Consider the following 16,123-nt stretch of genomic DNA (forward strand, 5'->3'; position numbering starts at 1 on the left):
CTAACCTAACCTAACCTAACCTAACCTAACCTAACCTAACCTAACCTAACCTAACCTACACAAGTATCTACAATGTCCTTCTTCTGAGTCGGGGGCTTGGCAGCAGTCCTCGACTTCAGTCTTTTCCCGATTCAGATTCCTTGGCTATTTTGGCCACCTCCTTGATCGTGGCCTTCCAACCATTTGGGCACTGCTTGATACCATGCCCTTTTTGGCCGCATTTGACACAAAGACCCAACGCGCGGCGGCGGTCCCTCTCCTCTGGGGTAACGTAGTTGGGGTCCTCTGATAAACGGACCCTAGTGGTAGAGGTGGTCGTGGCGACCGGAGCCTTGGTGGGAGCCTTTTTGGGGCGGTTTTCCTTGTTTTCCCGACGAGTGTTGTCAATTTTGACCGAAGCGGCGAATATGGCCTCCAGGTTGTTGTCGGGAATGTTGTCCTTGGTGGACAGGAGTTCTTTCACCTTCCAGTGAAGACCGCGCGTAAACTGGGCAATGTACGCCTCAGTGTTCCAGTCAAGTTCCGCCATGAGGTTGCGGAATTCTGTGACGTACTCAGACGTGGTGGTGGTCTGAGTTAATGCGGCAATCTTCCTGGCGGCCGCCCTCTTTGCATCTGGGTCGGCAAAGGCTTCTTTGAATTTGGCCGTTAAGGCCGGGATGGTGGGGGGGGATTTCCCTCGCCCTTGATAATGGTCCCAATAATGGGAAGAGCCCAGTCGGCAGCTTTGTCTGTCATGTGGTACAGAATCCACACAACCATTTGTTCCTCTTCATTGAATTGATCTCGATGAAGCGCGACCCACAGCAGCATACGATCTAGCCACTGGGTTGCCTTCCGTCCCCTGGAGTCTCCCTTGTATGGGTCTGGGAGGTCCATTTTAGGCCGTTTTACGCTGGACCTGCGTCAAAGGGGGTTAGGGACCCTAGATGCCTTCTAGGCGTTCCTTGAGGCTCCTTTTTGGGGCGCCTTGGTTCTTCCTCTTCCTCTGAGTCAAACCCGGTTCCTCTGGAAGGCCGGAATGGGGCCTTGAGTCCAGGCCTAACCGTGCCTGGAGTGTGGGCTTCTCCTCCCAAGTGGGTGGGAGGAGTGACAGGCCCAGTCGATGGGCCAGGCTGGGCTTGCGGGGCTCCTTGATCTTTATCCCCGAGGAGGTTGGCGGTTTCCTTGCATATGGCTTTAAGCTCAATGAGCTGTTGGCCTTGTGATGTGATTTGGGCCTGCAAGGACCCAACAGTGGCAGTGAGGGCTGTGATAGCCTCAAGGAGAGCGGCAGTGGTTGGCTCCGGTTCCATTCTTGGCAGGTCTCTCGGAGTGGGAGATGAGCTGCGAGAGGGCGGTTGGGAGTGGGTTGGAATGGAACAACGTGAGGAGCGGCTGGAGGGACGGGAGTATGGGTGAGGGGCGCCAGAGCGTGTAGATGGAATATTGGAAACGGCGTGGGGGGGGTGGTGCCTATATCAGGACTTATGGGCGGTTTTTGTGTAGTATGTGGGCGCTAAACCTTTGCGTCAAGCACCTAGCGTTGGATAGCCCCTACAACAAATCAACAGATCTAGCAATTGTGATATGAGCGGGTTTTCTACAAGCGGGTGTTTCAGCTGACTAAGGTTGCTAACTACTGTGTTCCGGCGAAACACGTGGTACGCGGGGGATTAGAGCCCGTCTGCCTTATAGCAATTTGGTACTACGTGTGGGTGGGGGGTTTTTGATTATTCTACCCCGCAAGGTGGCCCAGATCACGTGTTTTCCCTTGTGCTAGTACAGGGGGTCCTCTCCTTGTCGAACAAGCCTACAAGAAGTCGATTTTACAATGTCGTACGCCAACTGTGAGGTTGGGTACACGCTAGTGGGCGGGCGCTTGAGGCCGTACTACTACACTTGCTTATGTAATCTAACTACTAACGGCTATACTAATAGCGCTTAAGGCGCTCTACTACTATCTACTGTCGACGAGGGGGCCTGAGGCCTGGGAGGTGTGATGAGTTAATCAAGGGGTGAGTGCTTCTGTTACTACTGAGGGCCGGCTACTTAGCTGGCTGACTACCTTCTCTAGTGAGTAAGAGACAAGGTAAAATCGACTTGGTGTTTCCAAGCAATTTCCCTGCTGTATATAGACATAAGTGCGCTATCTACATGGTCTGTGCGCGTGAGAAAAGAAGTACATGTTGGAAAAAGGAAGCATGCTGCGGACTGCGTAGAAGCGTGGATTTCTCCTAAGCGCCCTTGGCACGGCATCTCGGCGCGGCATCTCGGCATAATAAGCGCCGAGGTCACGTGATCGAAAAACAAAAGATATAGAGTCCGTAAAAAATACTAAAAATAATAGAAAAATTGGGCGATTCTAATGGTATATTCAAGGAGGTTGTAACACAATCCTTGAGAGTGGCGGATTCGGCGTCCGTCATGCTGTACAGGGGAGAGTTCAGGGGACCCTCTTCTGTGAGCTCGATCCCAATATCGTAGTGCCTATGAGGGGGAAGCTTGTTGAATTCCTCCTCTCCAAATACCTTGGCGTATCTATGGTATTTGGAGGGTACTCCTTCAAGCGGGTTCTTGTCTGCTTCTTCCTCCTCGGCAATGGCCACGTGTTCTGGTACGGCGTGAGGGAAGGTAAGGGTTCGCGTATTCCAATCAATCTCTGGGTTGTGTGCGTCCAGCCATTTCAATCCCAAGATGGCGGCGTGAGACCCTGTGTTACAGATTAGGAAGGTCTTGGTCATTTGTTTACCATCAAGGGAGAAGGTTAGGGAGGCCTTCTTCCAGATTTTTCCAGCCTGGGGGCTCAACCCATCGAGCATAGTTACGGTGCGAGGAGAGGGGAGGTCAATGAGTGGTAAGCGGAGTGATTCCGCGGTTTGGGGGTGCATAAATGAGGAGGTTGCGCCTGAGTCAATCAGGACTTCTATAGGTTCCGCTTGCTTTGGTTGTATAGGGATTGTGAAGAGGGGTGATAATTTCAATACTGTAGATACATGACAAATCTCTATACAACTGTTACTAGTGTCCATAGGGTTCTTGCGCGCGGCAGCAGAGACCCTTACTCTTTTCCCGATTGGTACTCGGAGTCTTTGCCAATCTTGGCGGCTTCCTTAGCCTTCCCCTTATCCTCAATAGGGGTGGCTTTCCAGCCCGTGCGGCATTCCGCGAACTTGTGACCCATTTTGCCGCACTTGATACAGGCGCCTGCGGCGCGGCGGCAATTGCGTTCTTCTTCCGACACAAAGTTGGGGTTGTCGGAGAGTTTCTTCGAACCGGTTATGGCTTGGCCGGTACTTGTCCCCCTTGCGGGGTTGGATGGTCTGCTAGACTTATTATCCCTTGGTGGGTGGCTAGCTCGCTCTTTGCGGAGAGCGTTATCGATGACGAGTGCTGCGTTTTGCAGCTCGAGGAGGGTGCGGGGTTGGTGCTCGCGGGTGGCAATTTGGCGGCTGACCTCCCAGTGGAGGCCGCGGGCAAACTGGCCTCGGAGGGCCGCGTCGTTCCAGTCCAGTTCCATGGCTAAGGTTCTGAACTTTGTAATGTAATCCGCGCATGTGCCGGATTGGGTAAGGGAGGTTATCTTCCGCTTGGCGGCCCTTGTGGCATCAGGGTCACCAAATGCTGCCAGGAACTCCAGTTTGAACCCTTTGACCGTTTGGATAATGGCTTGGTGTGACCCAAGCTGGTCAAGGTGTGGATGGGCCCATGCTCCCGCGGAATCCTTCATGTTCATGAGGAGGAATGATAAGACCTCTTGGTCCGTGGGGAACATGCGGGAGTTGAGGCGGGTCCAGGCTAACATCCGGGTCAGCCACTGCTTTGCTTTGCTCCCTATTTTGCCTGTGTAGGCGTTGGGGTGGTCAACCTTGACCGGAGCGGGATAGGCGGCGACTGGAGCCGGAGGTGGAGGGGCAGGTGCTCCGATGGGGGATTGGAGACGCGGAGATGGAGGGGGAGATGGGACTTGCGGGGGCACTGCTTGGACCGGAGTGGGCTGGGCAAAGGTAGGGAGCCCCTTGGATGATTCGGGCCAGAATGAGACCCAACTAGTCGATCCAATAGGGTCAACTTTTGATAGGGGGCGTGGCGTTGCTTCCACGACCGGGGGTTTTGTGTCCTCTGGGGTCCGTGGCCCGTGGAGCTGGAGGCTTCTAAGCCCATCCTTGACAACATCGACGGCTTGGGATATATTTTCGACGTTGGTGCGGGTTTTGATCCCTGCTTCTTTGATTTCCCCAACTTCTCGTTCGAGGCGTTTGACTTGGCCAAGGAGGCCAAGGAGGAGGCGTGTGACGCGCTCGAGGGATACTTCCCCAAGCTCAACAGGGGCGGCTGACGGAAGGAAGGGTCCCAGGTCCCCTTGATCAATAGGGGAGCGGGTTCAAGAGGGCGGCCGGGAGCGGGTTGCCATGGGATGTGTTGGCGGATAGGAGCGGCCAGCGTGAGAAGAAGCCCAGGAGGAGGAGCAAGTGGGAGTGCGCAAGGTAATGGTGGGCGAGTGAGGGGGAGTGAGGGCTGTGTAGCCGGGGTGCCTATATCAGGACTTATGAGCGCTTGACTACTCAAACGCTAAACCTCTGCGTCAAACAACCTAGCGTTGGACAGTAAGTGCCGCTAATTACAGCCGTGGGCGGGCGTAATGTAGGGTCTAGTCTCTGCAAGCGGGTGTATCTGCTGTCTGAGGTTGCTGGTAGAAGGTGCGGCGACCGTGGGTATGCGGACAATAGTGGTAGTCTGCCTTATAGCAATTTGCTACTACGTGGGGGTGGGGACTTTTGATTATTCTGTCCCGCAAGGTGGCCCCGATCACGTGATTTTGCTTGTGCTAGTACAGGTACCCTTCTTGTTTGTTGATTCTTAGTGGTGGGTACAATACGGTTTGCAACCGACGTAAGGTCGATTACCTAGTGTCCTAGACGTCTGTAGGGACGTCGAGGAGGTGGGCGCTTGCGGCCGGGGGTGACTAAGTAGAGAACCGCGTAAGGCGGTGAGCAAGCTACCTACGACAACGACCAGCTATACTACGGTGTCAAGACCTGTAAGGGCAATGACGAGCTACCTAAGTACAGTGTAGAAGCCGCTTAAGGCAACGTGGAACTAGTGAACTAAGTAGTTACTGGACCTAAGGTCCTTGTACAGTGATGGGATGCGACAAGAGGTAATCGACCTGGGTGTTACCATGGTCAGTTAGCCTCCTTATATATTCTACAGGAGTACTATTTACAATTACATTATATCAAATACCATAACCAATAAGAACCCCGTTCCGCAGTCGGCCTTACTCATGCATACGTGTCATTGACGTGTCATGATGACGTCATAGGTGGAGGTGGCTACGTATGCTGATTAAGCGCGGATGGGGACGTGGCTCGGCGCTTAGCGTATGATATAAGCGCCGAAGTCACGTGATCGAAAATGTTCTCCGTTTGCCTTCGTTTAAATCCGAGAAAATGGGAATAAATTCCCTGGTATTGATTGTGTCTACAACAGAGTGCAAGTGCGCAAGAGTAGCGTTTGATAGACTTTTGGAGGTCATTGATTTACTCCCAAGGAAATGAGTTGGGCTAGCATGTGTGGGTGCCCGTGCGGAGTCAGATGCAGTGCACAGCCACCGTACTTGATTGTTTTCTCTATGTTGCCAAGATTTCCAGAGCGTCAAAATTGATCAAGGTAGGATTCTGCCTGCGTGTGCAAGTTTTTATGGCCTGTGCCACCACGTATAAGCAAGTAGACAAGGTATATTGAAGCAGCTCTGAAGCTTGCCTAGAAAGCTCATACAAGAGCCCATACTCAGGAAAAACCGTTTGTGTTGTAACACCAGAGGTTTCACAAGGGGAAGTTAAAGATCACGGGACAATTACGTGGAGATCACAGGGCCGGAGATCACAGATTCTTGTATTGCGTATATAATCTATCATTAGATATTATAGTGTAGTTACAGCAGACAAATGGGAATAACCTGAGAAGGAAAGTTATCATTTGATCTTGAGGCTTGCCACAAGATCTTGAATCAGTCCATACAATTACTCGCTTTTTTTGGCCCTTTTGACAACTGTGATTGTTTTACCCATGGCTCTTAACCTGGGATGAGTATCTACTTACTTTCAGCTTTGGTTGCTGCGCCTGTGCCGGGGGCTTTTGAAAGATCCCTTAAACGAGGGCTGCGGCGAAGAACTGGCGGTTCATCCGCAAGCGAAAGGTTTCTCTTCTTTGAAGGGTTTAAAGATTCGGAGTACTGTGATGAGGGAGATCGAAGGAGTTGCTTCCAGGCGCGAAGGAAACAGAAGTGCTGTAGGAGAGAGAGAGATCAGGGGAGGGACCGTAGGCCATCTCACCTGGCGGGGGAGGGACTGGGCGGCCACCAATGACAAGGGGAATGTCAGACTTTTCCTTATCTATGCGAACTATCTCGACCAGCAGGAGTCGCATCAAAGCTTCGTGTACGTGTTCAGGGTTGAGTTCTGATCGATAAGTCCATTCGGGAAGAATATATCTGAACATTCCGAAAAGCATTGGACCCAAGCTCTTGAGATCATCGTGCAGGATTTGGGTCCAATATTCACAACTTTTTACGCAAATAATTGCTCGAGAGTCCCGATCATTGGGGGTCGGAAAGTGTCTTTGCATGGTGTGAAAGAAGCGGCGGAATTCTGGGTCGGGTGTGGGCTCCAGTGTGTGCCCTTCTTTGATAGACCGAGCAAGTGTCCAAGCAATAACCCAAAACGTTGATTCTGCGTCGTGGAAAAGTCGATGCGCAAATTCGACGTGAGGTTGAGTACCCGAGGTTATATTATTGAGGACCTGATACTCAGTAGTGTGCATGAATTTACTTTGATTCAGTATTGATTCGACTAGTGGTGGCATCTGTTCATCATCGTCCCCTCTGGGAAGCAAACTTCCGCACGAAATGGAACGTGCAATAAATTTGGGAGTCCCCTGTTCATTTTTAATTCACACATTTCCTCGTGAAATATATCAAGCTTACAGTTCGTTCTTTCAGGACTTGTTCATTGCGCTCGACTTTGAGATCAGCTCCGTTCCCTAAGTCCACCAACAGGCAGGCAGGATCAGGATTAGCGTTCCTAACAACAATTAGCTGCTGAGCTATTCTTAGAACACCATTCACATCTTACTTGTCCTTCGCTAACACCTGGTTAACAAATCTCACTTCCGCGTATCCACACATATTGCGATTTCGATACTCGTTCGTATCAGGTGCAACCATGATATTGGTATCGCTGATGTCGCGATGTAAAATTCGAGACCTCCGGTAGAGGTTACGTTGCACTATGTATTCATGAAAACGGGTTCGTGAAATTTTACTGAAACCACTCACCAGCGCAAGCGTCGTACATAACGCAGAGAAAATGACGTAACGATCGTATACTTCCCAGTGGCCGACCAACATCCTTTGTCACTATTCGCATCTTGCACCTTCCGGATTCAGCTCCTGACTCATCAGAATCTTTCGCAGCGATGCGCGGCGTGCGAATTGGTTTTCGTGTTTCGTCGAGGACGTAGCCGTGAGCCTCGACCGTCATTAGCCCTGAAAGCACCTGCTCCTTATGGGCCTCTTCGTACAGCGCAGCCTCAAAAAATAACCTGCGTTCATCTCGCCAGACATCTTTGATGAATACCGTCGACCCATCTAGAACATGTACTCCCAACGCCGTGTATCGGCGCTGGCCTGGACCGGCTTGGGCAACAGGTCCAACAGGCATGTAAACTTCGGCTCCAATTTCGGTAGCCCGCGCTGGATCTTCTAGTTGGGTATTGACTACCGACATTGTCATATCCTGCTGGAGTGCTGGTGAAGTCTCGGAGCGATTCGCAGCCGGTCTCCGATGCTGTTTAGCTCAACCGACGAAGATGGAAAGGGCTAAGCGCTGAGTCGGGCGGTCGACGCCAAGCGAGAGGTCAAGAGGTATATTAGCGCCGAGCGCTGAAGGACTTAGACATGTAAATTTATATACAATACTTATCTGGAGATATCTCCCAAGATCAGGAAATCATAGGAACTGGAGCTAATTAGCTGTAAAAGCCCGACTGGCTTTCTCGGCTAATTGGCATAGGGTCTGGGTGAGGTACGTGTGGACACCAGCCCTTGGGGCGGGATTCCATGGATAGCAAGCTGAGCTTCCTAGTGAACGTAGTTACCGGTGAATCCATGGTACCATTGGCACCGGTACCCCCAGCGCATCGAGAAGAGAAGGCGAGGAGGGAGACGCGATCAAAAGCTCAAAGAATTATGGATACTTTAACCCTTGTTTGTTGTCGATCCTTGTCAGGCGAAACGCCGAGGTCCCACATTAGCAAAATCTCAGTGAGTCGTAGTTGTTTCTCTGCGCTTTGGTTAGGGTTTCCTGCCCATGAAGATGAAACAAAGCGAGAAGAAGATTTTTCAAGACATAAGTATTTATCCCGCATTCTTACAAAAGCTGAAGTTCATAAGAAATCCCTAGCGCTTCGCCCACGCTGCCTTGGATGAGAAATTAAATGAAACTGATCAAAAGATGTACAATTTCCTCGAGCTTTCCCGCCGTAGAAACTCACCATCCTGCCTGGAGCGTGTTTGCTATTTGAAACTGCGCAAATGATGAGTACCATTATCATCTGCGGACTGGACAATTGACTCGTACCGGCGTTTTTGGGAAGGAGGTGTAACAATTGATTCGTGCCGCCGCTTCCGCGGAGGCATAAGGACACAATCCATGACAAGGCGCGGGGCAGCTCTCCGAAAATCGCCCCGTGCCGTACCTTGGGCAGAGTTTAACCTGGCTCCTGACGTAGCTCTTGCCCTGGCTCTATCGGGGTCTTTGACTTCAAGATGCTCTTGTAGTGTTATCATCGGCAGGGATTCCGTCTTTGCAGAAACCTGTCGGAGATCCTCTAATATCCTCTTCCCGACTTGATAAGACTTTTCGATCATTTTATCGTTGATTTGACTAGTATTCTTCAGGTCCATTAGCTTGTATGCCGCATTGTATATCTGGTTCATTAAATCCAACCACGTAACCAACAAGGATGTTAATTCCGTGGAAAGATGCAAAGTGAACTCCCGGAATACGGGGATCGATAAAGAATTTCGCTTTGTCCTTTCGTCATGGAATATGCTATGAAAGTCAGCAAGCCGATCTCGGTCAGTTGTCCCGGTGGGGACCAAGTAGAACATCATCCACACACATAGCCACCAGAATGACTCCATATCGTGAAGCGGGTTGTGACGAAATGGAGGTGCTCGCATCGGCAAGTTAGAAGACCAAAGTGTTGATTGCTCGATCAATTCATCCAGGTCAATACTAGCGCTCACATCCTGAGATCGGGTTATCTCAAATATCGATGGTGAGTCATAACTTCGACCTCTGTTGCCATAAACGCTCTTGTGCCCTGTGAACAATAATGTCAAGCAGTTTCATTTCCATGACAGTAGCTTGAGTACTCACGGTCCTCACATCATGAGGGGTACTTGTGTCGTGAATATCCTTGGCGTATTCAAGGTCCAACACCACACCTCGTTCGGCCAACGTTCCCATAGCTGGCACCAGCATCACATTCCCTGAACTCACATCACGATGAACCTTCCCGGAAAGGTGTATGGCATGAAGCCCTTTTAATTCAGATGGACAAAGTCGATTTGTTAACTGTAGTGATTCACTTTGCCACAGGTTACACTCACCTTCCCACCCGCCTTGTATTGCAGTGAAAACCTTTGAAAAAACACGAAGTTCCTGTACTGGTGTACCAATCTCCTGAAATACGATTCGATAATGATATCGAGTATGATCACTAAGGCAGATTGGGTTGCAATGCCCCTCCGTGGTTGAGGGAGGAATGGGGTCTGGAAGGCCAATGCTATCTCTTGAAGTGCTTGCAAGATGAGTTTTGCTTCCAGTGGAGGTGCCCATATAAGCTACACCCAACCGCTTGCGTGTACGTAAGAGAATTTTTGTTGGCTCAAACTGTCTTTTGCAGCCAAGAGGCTCATGGGTACTGTCGGGAATTGATGTTGCAGCAGAGTCATGGGGAACAAATCCATGGTCGATGGGTGTAAGAAGATGTTGAGCGTATTCCGTGTGTGTCGTGCGAATTGTATTCAGAAGCTGGTGCTCCGCGGTACGATCTGCGTACACCCATACGTCTTTGAGAGCATATGAAGGCCCACAAGGCAAGCCGTTTACAAGTTTCCGCACCTCCCATACACGAGTTCCACGGCCCGTCAAACTGTCAGTTCCGAGGTCAGAGATTACTCGGAGAGTTCGGTATACACAGGCGGTTTTTGCCTTGTCATTGTGAACTGTTATATCATACGAGGGTTCCGACTCTCCGTTGTTGTTGGGAGCCGCGGTCATGCTGAAGTCAAAACCCAGTTGGCCAGAGTTGGCCACCTGTATAGACAGAAGAATGCGAACAAGCTGCTTCCAATCCTACGTAACAAAACCTTCTTATCAAACAGACTAACATCCGTTTTCTCAGGCCACTTACTGTATTGATGTCAAATTCTTCTGAAGCAACTATGTCTGACCGATTGTTGAACCACAGCCTTGCTTTTGTATCTTCCCAGGTAAGTCCGTAGACATATCTACGACAAGGATCGTTGCGCATGATGTGATGCATTGACCATATCACCTTGCCAAAACCCTTGTGGCAAGTTAGAACGTTAGATACAAAGGTTTCATAAAATACTCACATCAACTGTTGAATCATCGTTACGTGATTTCTTGAATTCCATGGGCATAATGATATCAGACCATCCCACCTGCTTGCCCGCCTTGGCTATATGAAGGTGTCCATCTGGGCGAGATGTGTTACGGCGATTGCTAGGTGGGGTGGCTTCACCAGTTACCAGGAGACGTATATCCAGTGAGGCAACAACATTCAAATTTTTGGTTGTAGACCCGGCAATCTCCTCCAGAAATTTGAATGTCTTGCCCTCCGCTATATTGGACTGGCTTGGGTCCTGTGACAAAAAACACCATCTTGGGGTTTTCTTCTTTCTATTAAATCGAATAGTACGAGTAGTAGTTAGATTCTTGTACGCTTTTTCTAGTAAGCTCTGCGAGACATGCGGAAGAACAGTTTCCATCAGGGAAGTCAGATAAACCTCCTGAACCACAGGGTTGTCGCGCAAGAGTGTTGTTTGGGATTCAGCCACATTGGTAGACAGATAACTAGAAGTGTGAGTGTATCTAGGTCTTGCGGGAGAGTCACCTCGAGTATCAGTCATAACCTCAGGAACAGTGAGCCCAATGAACAGTTGTAGTAGTGGCGCACAATAAGTTGTTTGATTAGCGCTGACAATCCACACGTGACCCCTGGCTTGTTTCTATACTGTTTATATTTTGTGTCACTCTTGTGAATCGTGATTGTGTACGAGTATATCTGGTAGTAGGGTATACCATGGGGTGGTAAACAGATCAGAGATAATCTCACAGTCTGACTATGACAGAGCAAAACGTTCAACTTCTAGATTACAAAGGACCCCACGAGTAAGGCGGATAGATATTATAATCTCCCTGGCCAGTCCCAACGAATGCATGATCTCCGGAAACGGGTAAATCTCCGTAAATCTGCATCACATATTTTAGCATCAAAAGTGACCCCATTCAGATCAAACTTACCGAATTTTGGATCCATTCTGGCCAATCCCCATCAACGCTCAACAGTCCATGGGCAATATCGTTAGGAACTCCGTGTTCATAGAGTCCCAGATTCGAACTCATCAAGTTCCCGAAATCGTTGGTGTATTCGGTTCCTCCCAAAGGCTGGATGACCGCACTTGAAGAAAAATCAACAATAGGCAAAGCCTCAGTCCGGGTATCCGAAGGAGGGGTCGTTTCTTTTTTAGCTTGCAGCCGTGCTTGGGAGACTTTGATCATTTGAAAAAGCGAGCGAGCAAACCTACCGGCGGGCACTTTTCGACAGTTAGCTGAGGTGAAATGGTACTTGATCAAATTTCTTACCCTCTTCCAGTAGGTGTGCCAGCTGATCAACCATCACGATCATCGCATGTACATCCAAGTCCTGCGGGAAAAGTCGCGTTAAGCGGAGTAGAAACGCCCCAGCAAACGTAGCACATGTGTGGCTATATGCTATAGCTGAAGGGTAACGGGAGTAAGCGTTGACTGTCACGCTGGAGCAACAAGAGGCGTACCATATCTTAAACCAAAACGATACTCTGCATTATCAAGACAAACTCGTATCGCTGACTGAGCATATTCAATTGCTCTCAGCGCTACGGCTTTCATCTATTACAATATGCATTAGGACGAGAGAGCTGGGTATGAAAAATGTTCAAACCAACCTCAGGTCGCAAAGCCTTGGCATCGGCTATGGTATGTAGATTTCTTAGCGCGATGCAGTGATGAAAAAGATGGGCGTATAACAACTGTATTCTGGCCGAGGAGTGAAAAAATTCCATATCACGAGATGAGAGTCCGAGCTCTCCTACATGATAAATAGAATCAGTTCAAAAGCCCTGTCGCAAGACTGCAACCTACTCATAATTATAGTCCATTCAGCCAGCCAGGCGTCAAGTTCAACAATGCTCTGTGACAGAGTTTCGATTACTTGATTTTCGTTAACCGGTTCATCCAACGGACCAAGTCGATCGTGTATTTTACCTGCAGAGAGCGGTAAGAACTGCTTGACGGCGGGTGCTTGAGCACTTACTTTGCAATGTCATCAATTCGCATGTTGACACTAGTCGAACATCAGTTGGTATGGCCAGCGGATGTTTGAGAAGAATGTCTCTCGCTAAAATGGAAAGATCAGTAATTTCGCCATCCAATTAGGGTAGAAACAAACCTCTTATCAAGCTCTACAAGTTAACAGATGAAAAAATCGTAAAAATCGTTTAATAACATCAAAGAGAGAGAGGGATGGAGAGGGAGAGGGAGTGTGTGTATGTGTGTGTGGTTTTACCTTGTCGCCTTTCATCATCGCGGGCCTGGACCCATACATCAGAGACCATTCTTGGGAAATTTATTTAAACGAGTACCAACCGACCAGTTCCAAACGATATCCTTGACACCCATGGACCCATCAGTCCGGCATGAACTTGAAACTCAAACCATATTCGTCACTTACTGGTACTCTACCGTTTGTTCAGAACAGAATTCCATGATCCGTAGTAACAGACTCACCAAAGACATATAGTCCACACCAGGTACGAGCTGCAACAATCAATGCACGCTCAGTATCGCTCGTGCGGTCGGTACTGGGGACGTTTTGGCGACGGGCAAGCCTAGGCAAAGCTTTATGCAACCCAAGCTCGACCGCATATCGAATAGCATGGCCTTCGACAAAAGTGTCATAAAAGAACTCGAGTCTGTGGAACATAAAATGGCCTACCTGCAGCAAGCCAACCAATAGGACCCGTCGAATGACTCCATCCGGCGATTAATAGCAAACCTTGGACGATTTCAACTGATTTGACAGGACCGAAGAGGTACTCTTTGGCCATACAGGAGCATTCACGAACAAGAGCCATCTGGGTCTGATGAATGTCAATCAGCAGAGAGCACCGTCGAAATGCAGGAATCGCCTACTTGACTTGGTGGGCCGCCTCCGTCTCTTGCTTTGCTCGCCGTCATGAGAATACAGTTCAGAAGAAAGGGAGAACGGGCTCGTATTGAAGCAAGGGTATCAATTGATTTGTTGAATACAGCCTATAAGCCTAAAATTAAACTCAGAACCCAACAACCAATCACCAAACTCACCAAAACTCGATAGCATCCGGTAAAATATCTTCAAACGAGTTGGGAATGTGATTTGACCATAAAAAACGTAACACACGTACATCTGATGTAATTCCATTGCCTCTTCCTCGCTCACAATTCCCTTTTCAATCGCATCTTGCTCTCGCTCTGGTGACCTCTCGTCTTCGACCGCCTCGGATTTTGCCTGAGATATACTGTGGCCTTCTAACTCTTCGGGCCCGGTGTCTTGCGTACCCAATCTTGCGTCGTCATCAACTGCAGGCGAGGCTTCTGAGGCAGTCATTCTGGGAGTCGACTGGGTGCCATGAGGAGAAAGCCCGACGGATGTACTGTAAGGAGAAGGTGCAGGACGCGATGGATAACCTAGATCCTTTGATCAACTTGGGTGTACTTGAGCGAGCGACTATTTGCCGAAGTGGGACTTGCCTTCAGGACTGGAGCCCTCCCCCCTTTTCCGCTTGACACCCTGCCTCGAACTGTTCGATTGTGCGGCCACACTGGCCAGGTCTGTCTTCCCATGAGCAAAACAATATCCGACCAAATTTTCAATACAGCGAGAGACATACCATTCAACACTCCGATCGGGGCGAGCAATGCAGAGCTTGGGATATCACCTTCATCATCTGAATTTGCTGCACTCGTTATCCCGGAAAGTAGAGTTGGACGATATGGGGATGACGGGGCTGGTAATCGGCGGTGTGAAGGATGAAGGTGAGAAGGTGGATAAAGGTGATTGAGTACTGAGCTTGGCCGATGAGTAAAGGCCTTGGTAGAAGCTGGAGGAGAGCGGGAATGGTAATGTCGAGGAAGTACGGAGTGAAGGCTTGGTAACTGACGCTGCTGTCGAATTTGAGATGGATAAGGCCCGGGAGGTCGGGTAGGTTCGGGTGTGGGCGGTTGAGTGAGCTGCGAGCGGCTGTTGTTTGGGAGCTCGTGGAGGAGAGTGGCGGATGTCGGTGTGCTGGTGAGGAGAGCCGAGTTGATTGGGTCAACTAGATGTCGAGACGGATTCCTAAGCTCGGCGAGTATCTCACTGAGCGTCGCTTGCATAGTCACAAACTGTGTTTCGAGCTTCTGTAAACGCCTTTTATGATCAATTATCAGCACTTTATACGTAATTGACCATGACTATAATCGCAACTCACTCATTCGAGTCAGGATCAGATTTCGGAACCTTTTCAAAGATGCATTCGGTTGCATTCGCCCGGCATCTCGCACATGGTGGGTTATCAGGGCCTTCGCATCTCATTTTCTGTCTACAGAGACGAATAATCTTAATCGCAAGTTCGGAGCCACACTCTGGAAATTAGTGACCTACTTTCGGCAGGCATTACAGGCACGATTAACACGAAGCACTGGCTTAGGACCATTGTGTGGTGGAGGTGGAGCTTGGCCAGATTGCGGTGGGGGAACGCCATTGGGAAGGAGAGTTGGCAACGCCTTTTTTCCTGCCATCATCGGTCTCGTTTCCGACTCGCTGGCCACGTCGCTGGATGATCATCCCCCGCATCAGTGGCAGTACAGTCACGTGGAAATCAATAAGCGCCAGCGTCTTGTCCAATACCAACCGTGCTCAGTGATGCTACTGAGTGTACAACGCTTCCGACCTTCATCTCGTATAAGTGAATTGAATGAGAACCCCTGCAGTCGCTTTCGGCAAGCTCGTGGAATGGCTCGTGGCTTGTTAGAACACAATCATACATCCGTCGCGTCGTTTCTAGATCTATTTCTAGAGGCCTTGATAGTTTGCCAGTAATACAATCATTGTTTGATACCCATCATTATTTCTCCCTTGCCCTATAAGCTACCATCACTTACGGGGATGGGCTTACTACTGATCCAGTACCCCATACAATCCCACTAAACGACTCTGTGAATCATTCCCTCAACGTGATCACTGATTTTTCATATTTATTTGAGGATATATGCGTATTATTTACTTGCTTGTTATCTTGTCCCGGTCGTCTGTGTCTCAACCCAATCCTGGGTGGTGCAAACATAGTCAAGAGTCACCTGAGGGCGATTATTTAGTTACATTTCTATTACAGGAGCTGCACGCAAACAAGGCAAGCCACTCAATCAACAAGACGAAAGAAAGAATTTTGCATTACAAGAGACTACCCTGCAGCTCGTGGGCCAGCATTCACACGCCGTCCCCGAAATTGTAGCAGATTAGACCAACTACGTATACATCGATGTTTTGCGCGAACGGTATGCGGATCTCGAGTTCAATCGTGGCGCCATGTTTGCGCTTCCAGGAGGGTTACAGAAGGTCGGGGAGGCTCATGATGATAAGGAATTCCACTCTAACTCCCAGCGCGCATCGGAGCCCGAGTATCTGTCTGAGCTCAATGATCCAGCATAATTATCCCCTTTCCCATTATCTTCCCCTCTTTTGCTATTGGCATTGCACGGTGAACCCC

General features: G+C 49.5%; 3 protein-coding genes across 3 annotated transcripts; all 3 read right to left on the reverse strand.

Moving 5' to 3' along the window:
* Nucleotides 1–115: 115 nt before the first annotated feature.
* RhiXN_06882 (Retrotransposon gag protein) lies at nt 116–2,870 on the reverse strand (the record flags this gene model as incomplete). The annotated part of the gene is made up of 4 exons (XM_043326698.1): nt 116–731; nt 806–866; nt 902–1,455; nt 2,416–2,870. 4 exons carry the CDS (start codon nt 2,868–2,870, stop codon nt 116–118), a joined length of 1,686 nt encoding a protein of 561 aa, XP_043185170.1.
* Nucleotides 2,871–3,040: 170 nt separating this feature from the next.
* RhiXN_06883 (Retrotransposon gag protein) lies at nt 3,041–7,769 on the reverse strand (the record flags this gene model as incomplete). Its single annotated transcript, XM_043326699.1, has 7 exons — nt 3,041–4,290; nt 4,320–4,514; nt 6,085–6,217; nt 6,265–6,918; nt 6,968–7,064; nt 7,116–7,269; nt 7,319–7,769. 7 exons carry the CDS (start codon nt 7,767–7,769, stop codon nt 3,041–3,043), a joined length of 2,934 nt encoding a protein of 977 aa, XP_043185171.1.
* Nucleotides 7,770–8,557: 788 nt separating this feature from the next.
* Nucleotides 8,558–15,158, reverse strand: RhiXN_06884 (Fungal specific transcription factor domain; the record flags this gene model as incomplete). Its single annotated transcript, XM_043326700.1, has 26 exons — nt 8,558–9,295; nt 9,343–9,369; nt 9,426–9,589; nt 9,659–10,406; nt 10,465–10,620; nt 10,670–11,150; nt 11,467–11,549; nt 11,601–11,893; nt 11,943–12,077; nt 12,134–12,227; nt 12,284–12,426; nt 12,480–12,602; nt 12,652–12,735; nt 12,787–12,799; nt 12,904–12,928; nt 12,984–13,004; nt 13,069–13,075; nt 13,125–13,277; nt 13,333–13,477; nt 13,530–13,649; nt 13,701–13,728; nt 13,781–14,029; nt 14,105–14,207; nt 14,267–14,784; nt 14,846–14,956; nt 15,019–15,158. 26 exons carry the CDS (start codon nt 15,156–15,158, stop codon nt 8,558–8,560), a joined length of 4,902 nt encoding a protein of 1,633 aa, XP_043185172.1.
* Between the last annotated feature and the right edge of the window lie 965 nt (nt 15,159–16,123).

This window comes from Rhizoctonia solani, chromosome 13 (assembly GCF_016906535.1).
Source record: "Rhizoctonia solani chromosome 13, complete sequence".
NCBI classification, from domain to species: domain Eukaryota; kingdom Fungi; phylum Basidiomycota; class Agaricomycetes; order Cantharellales; family Ceratobasidiaceae; genus Rhizoctonia; species Rhizoctonia solani.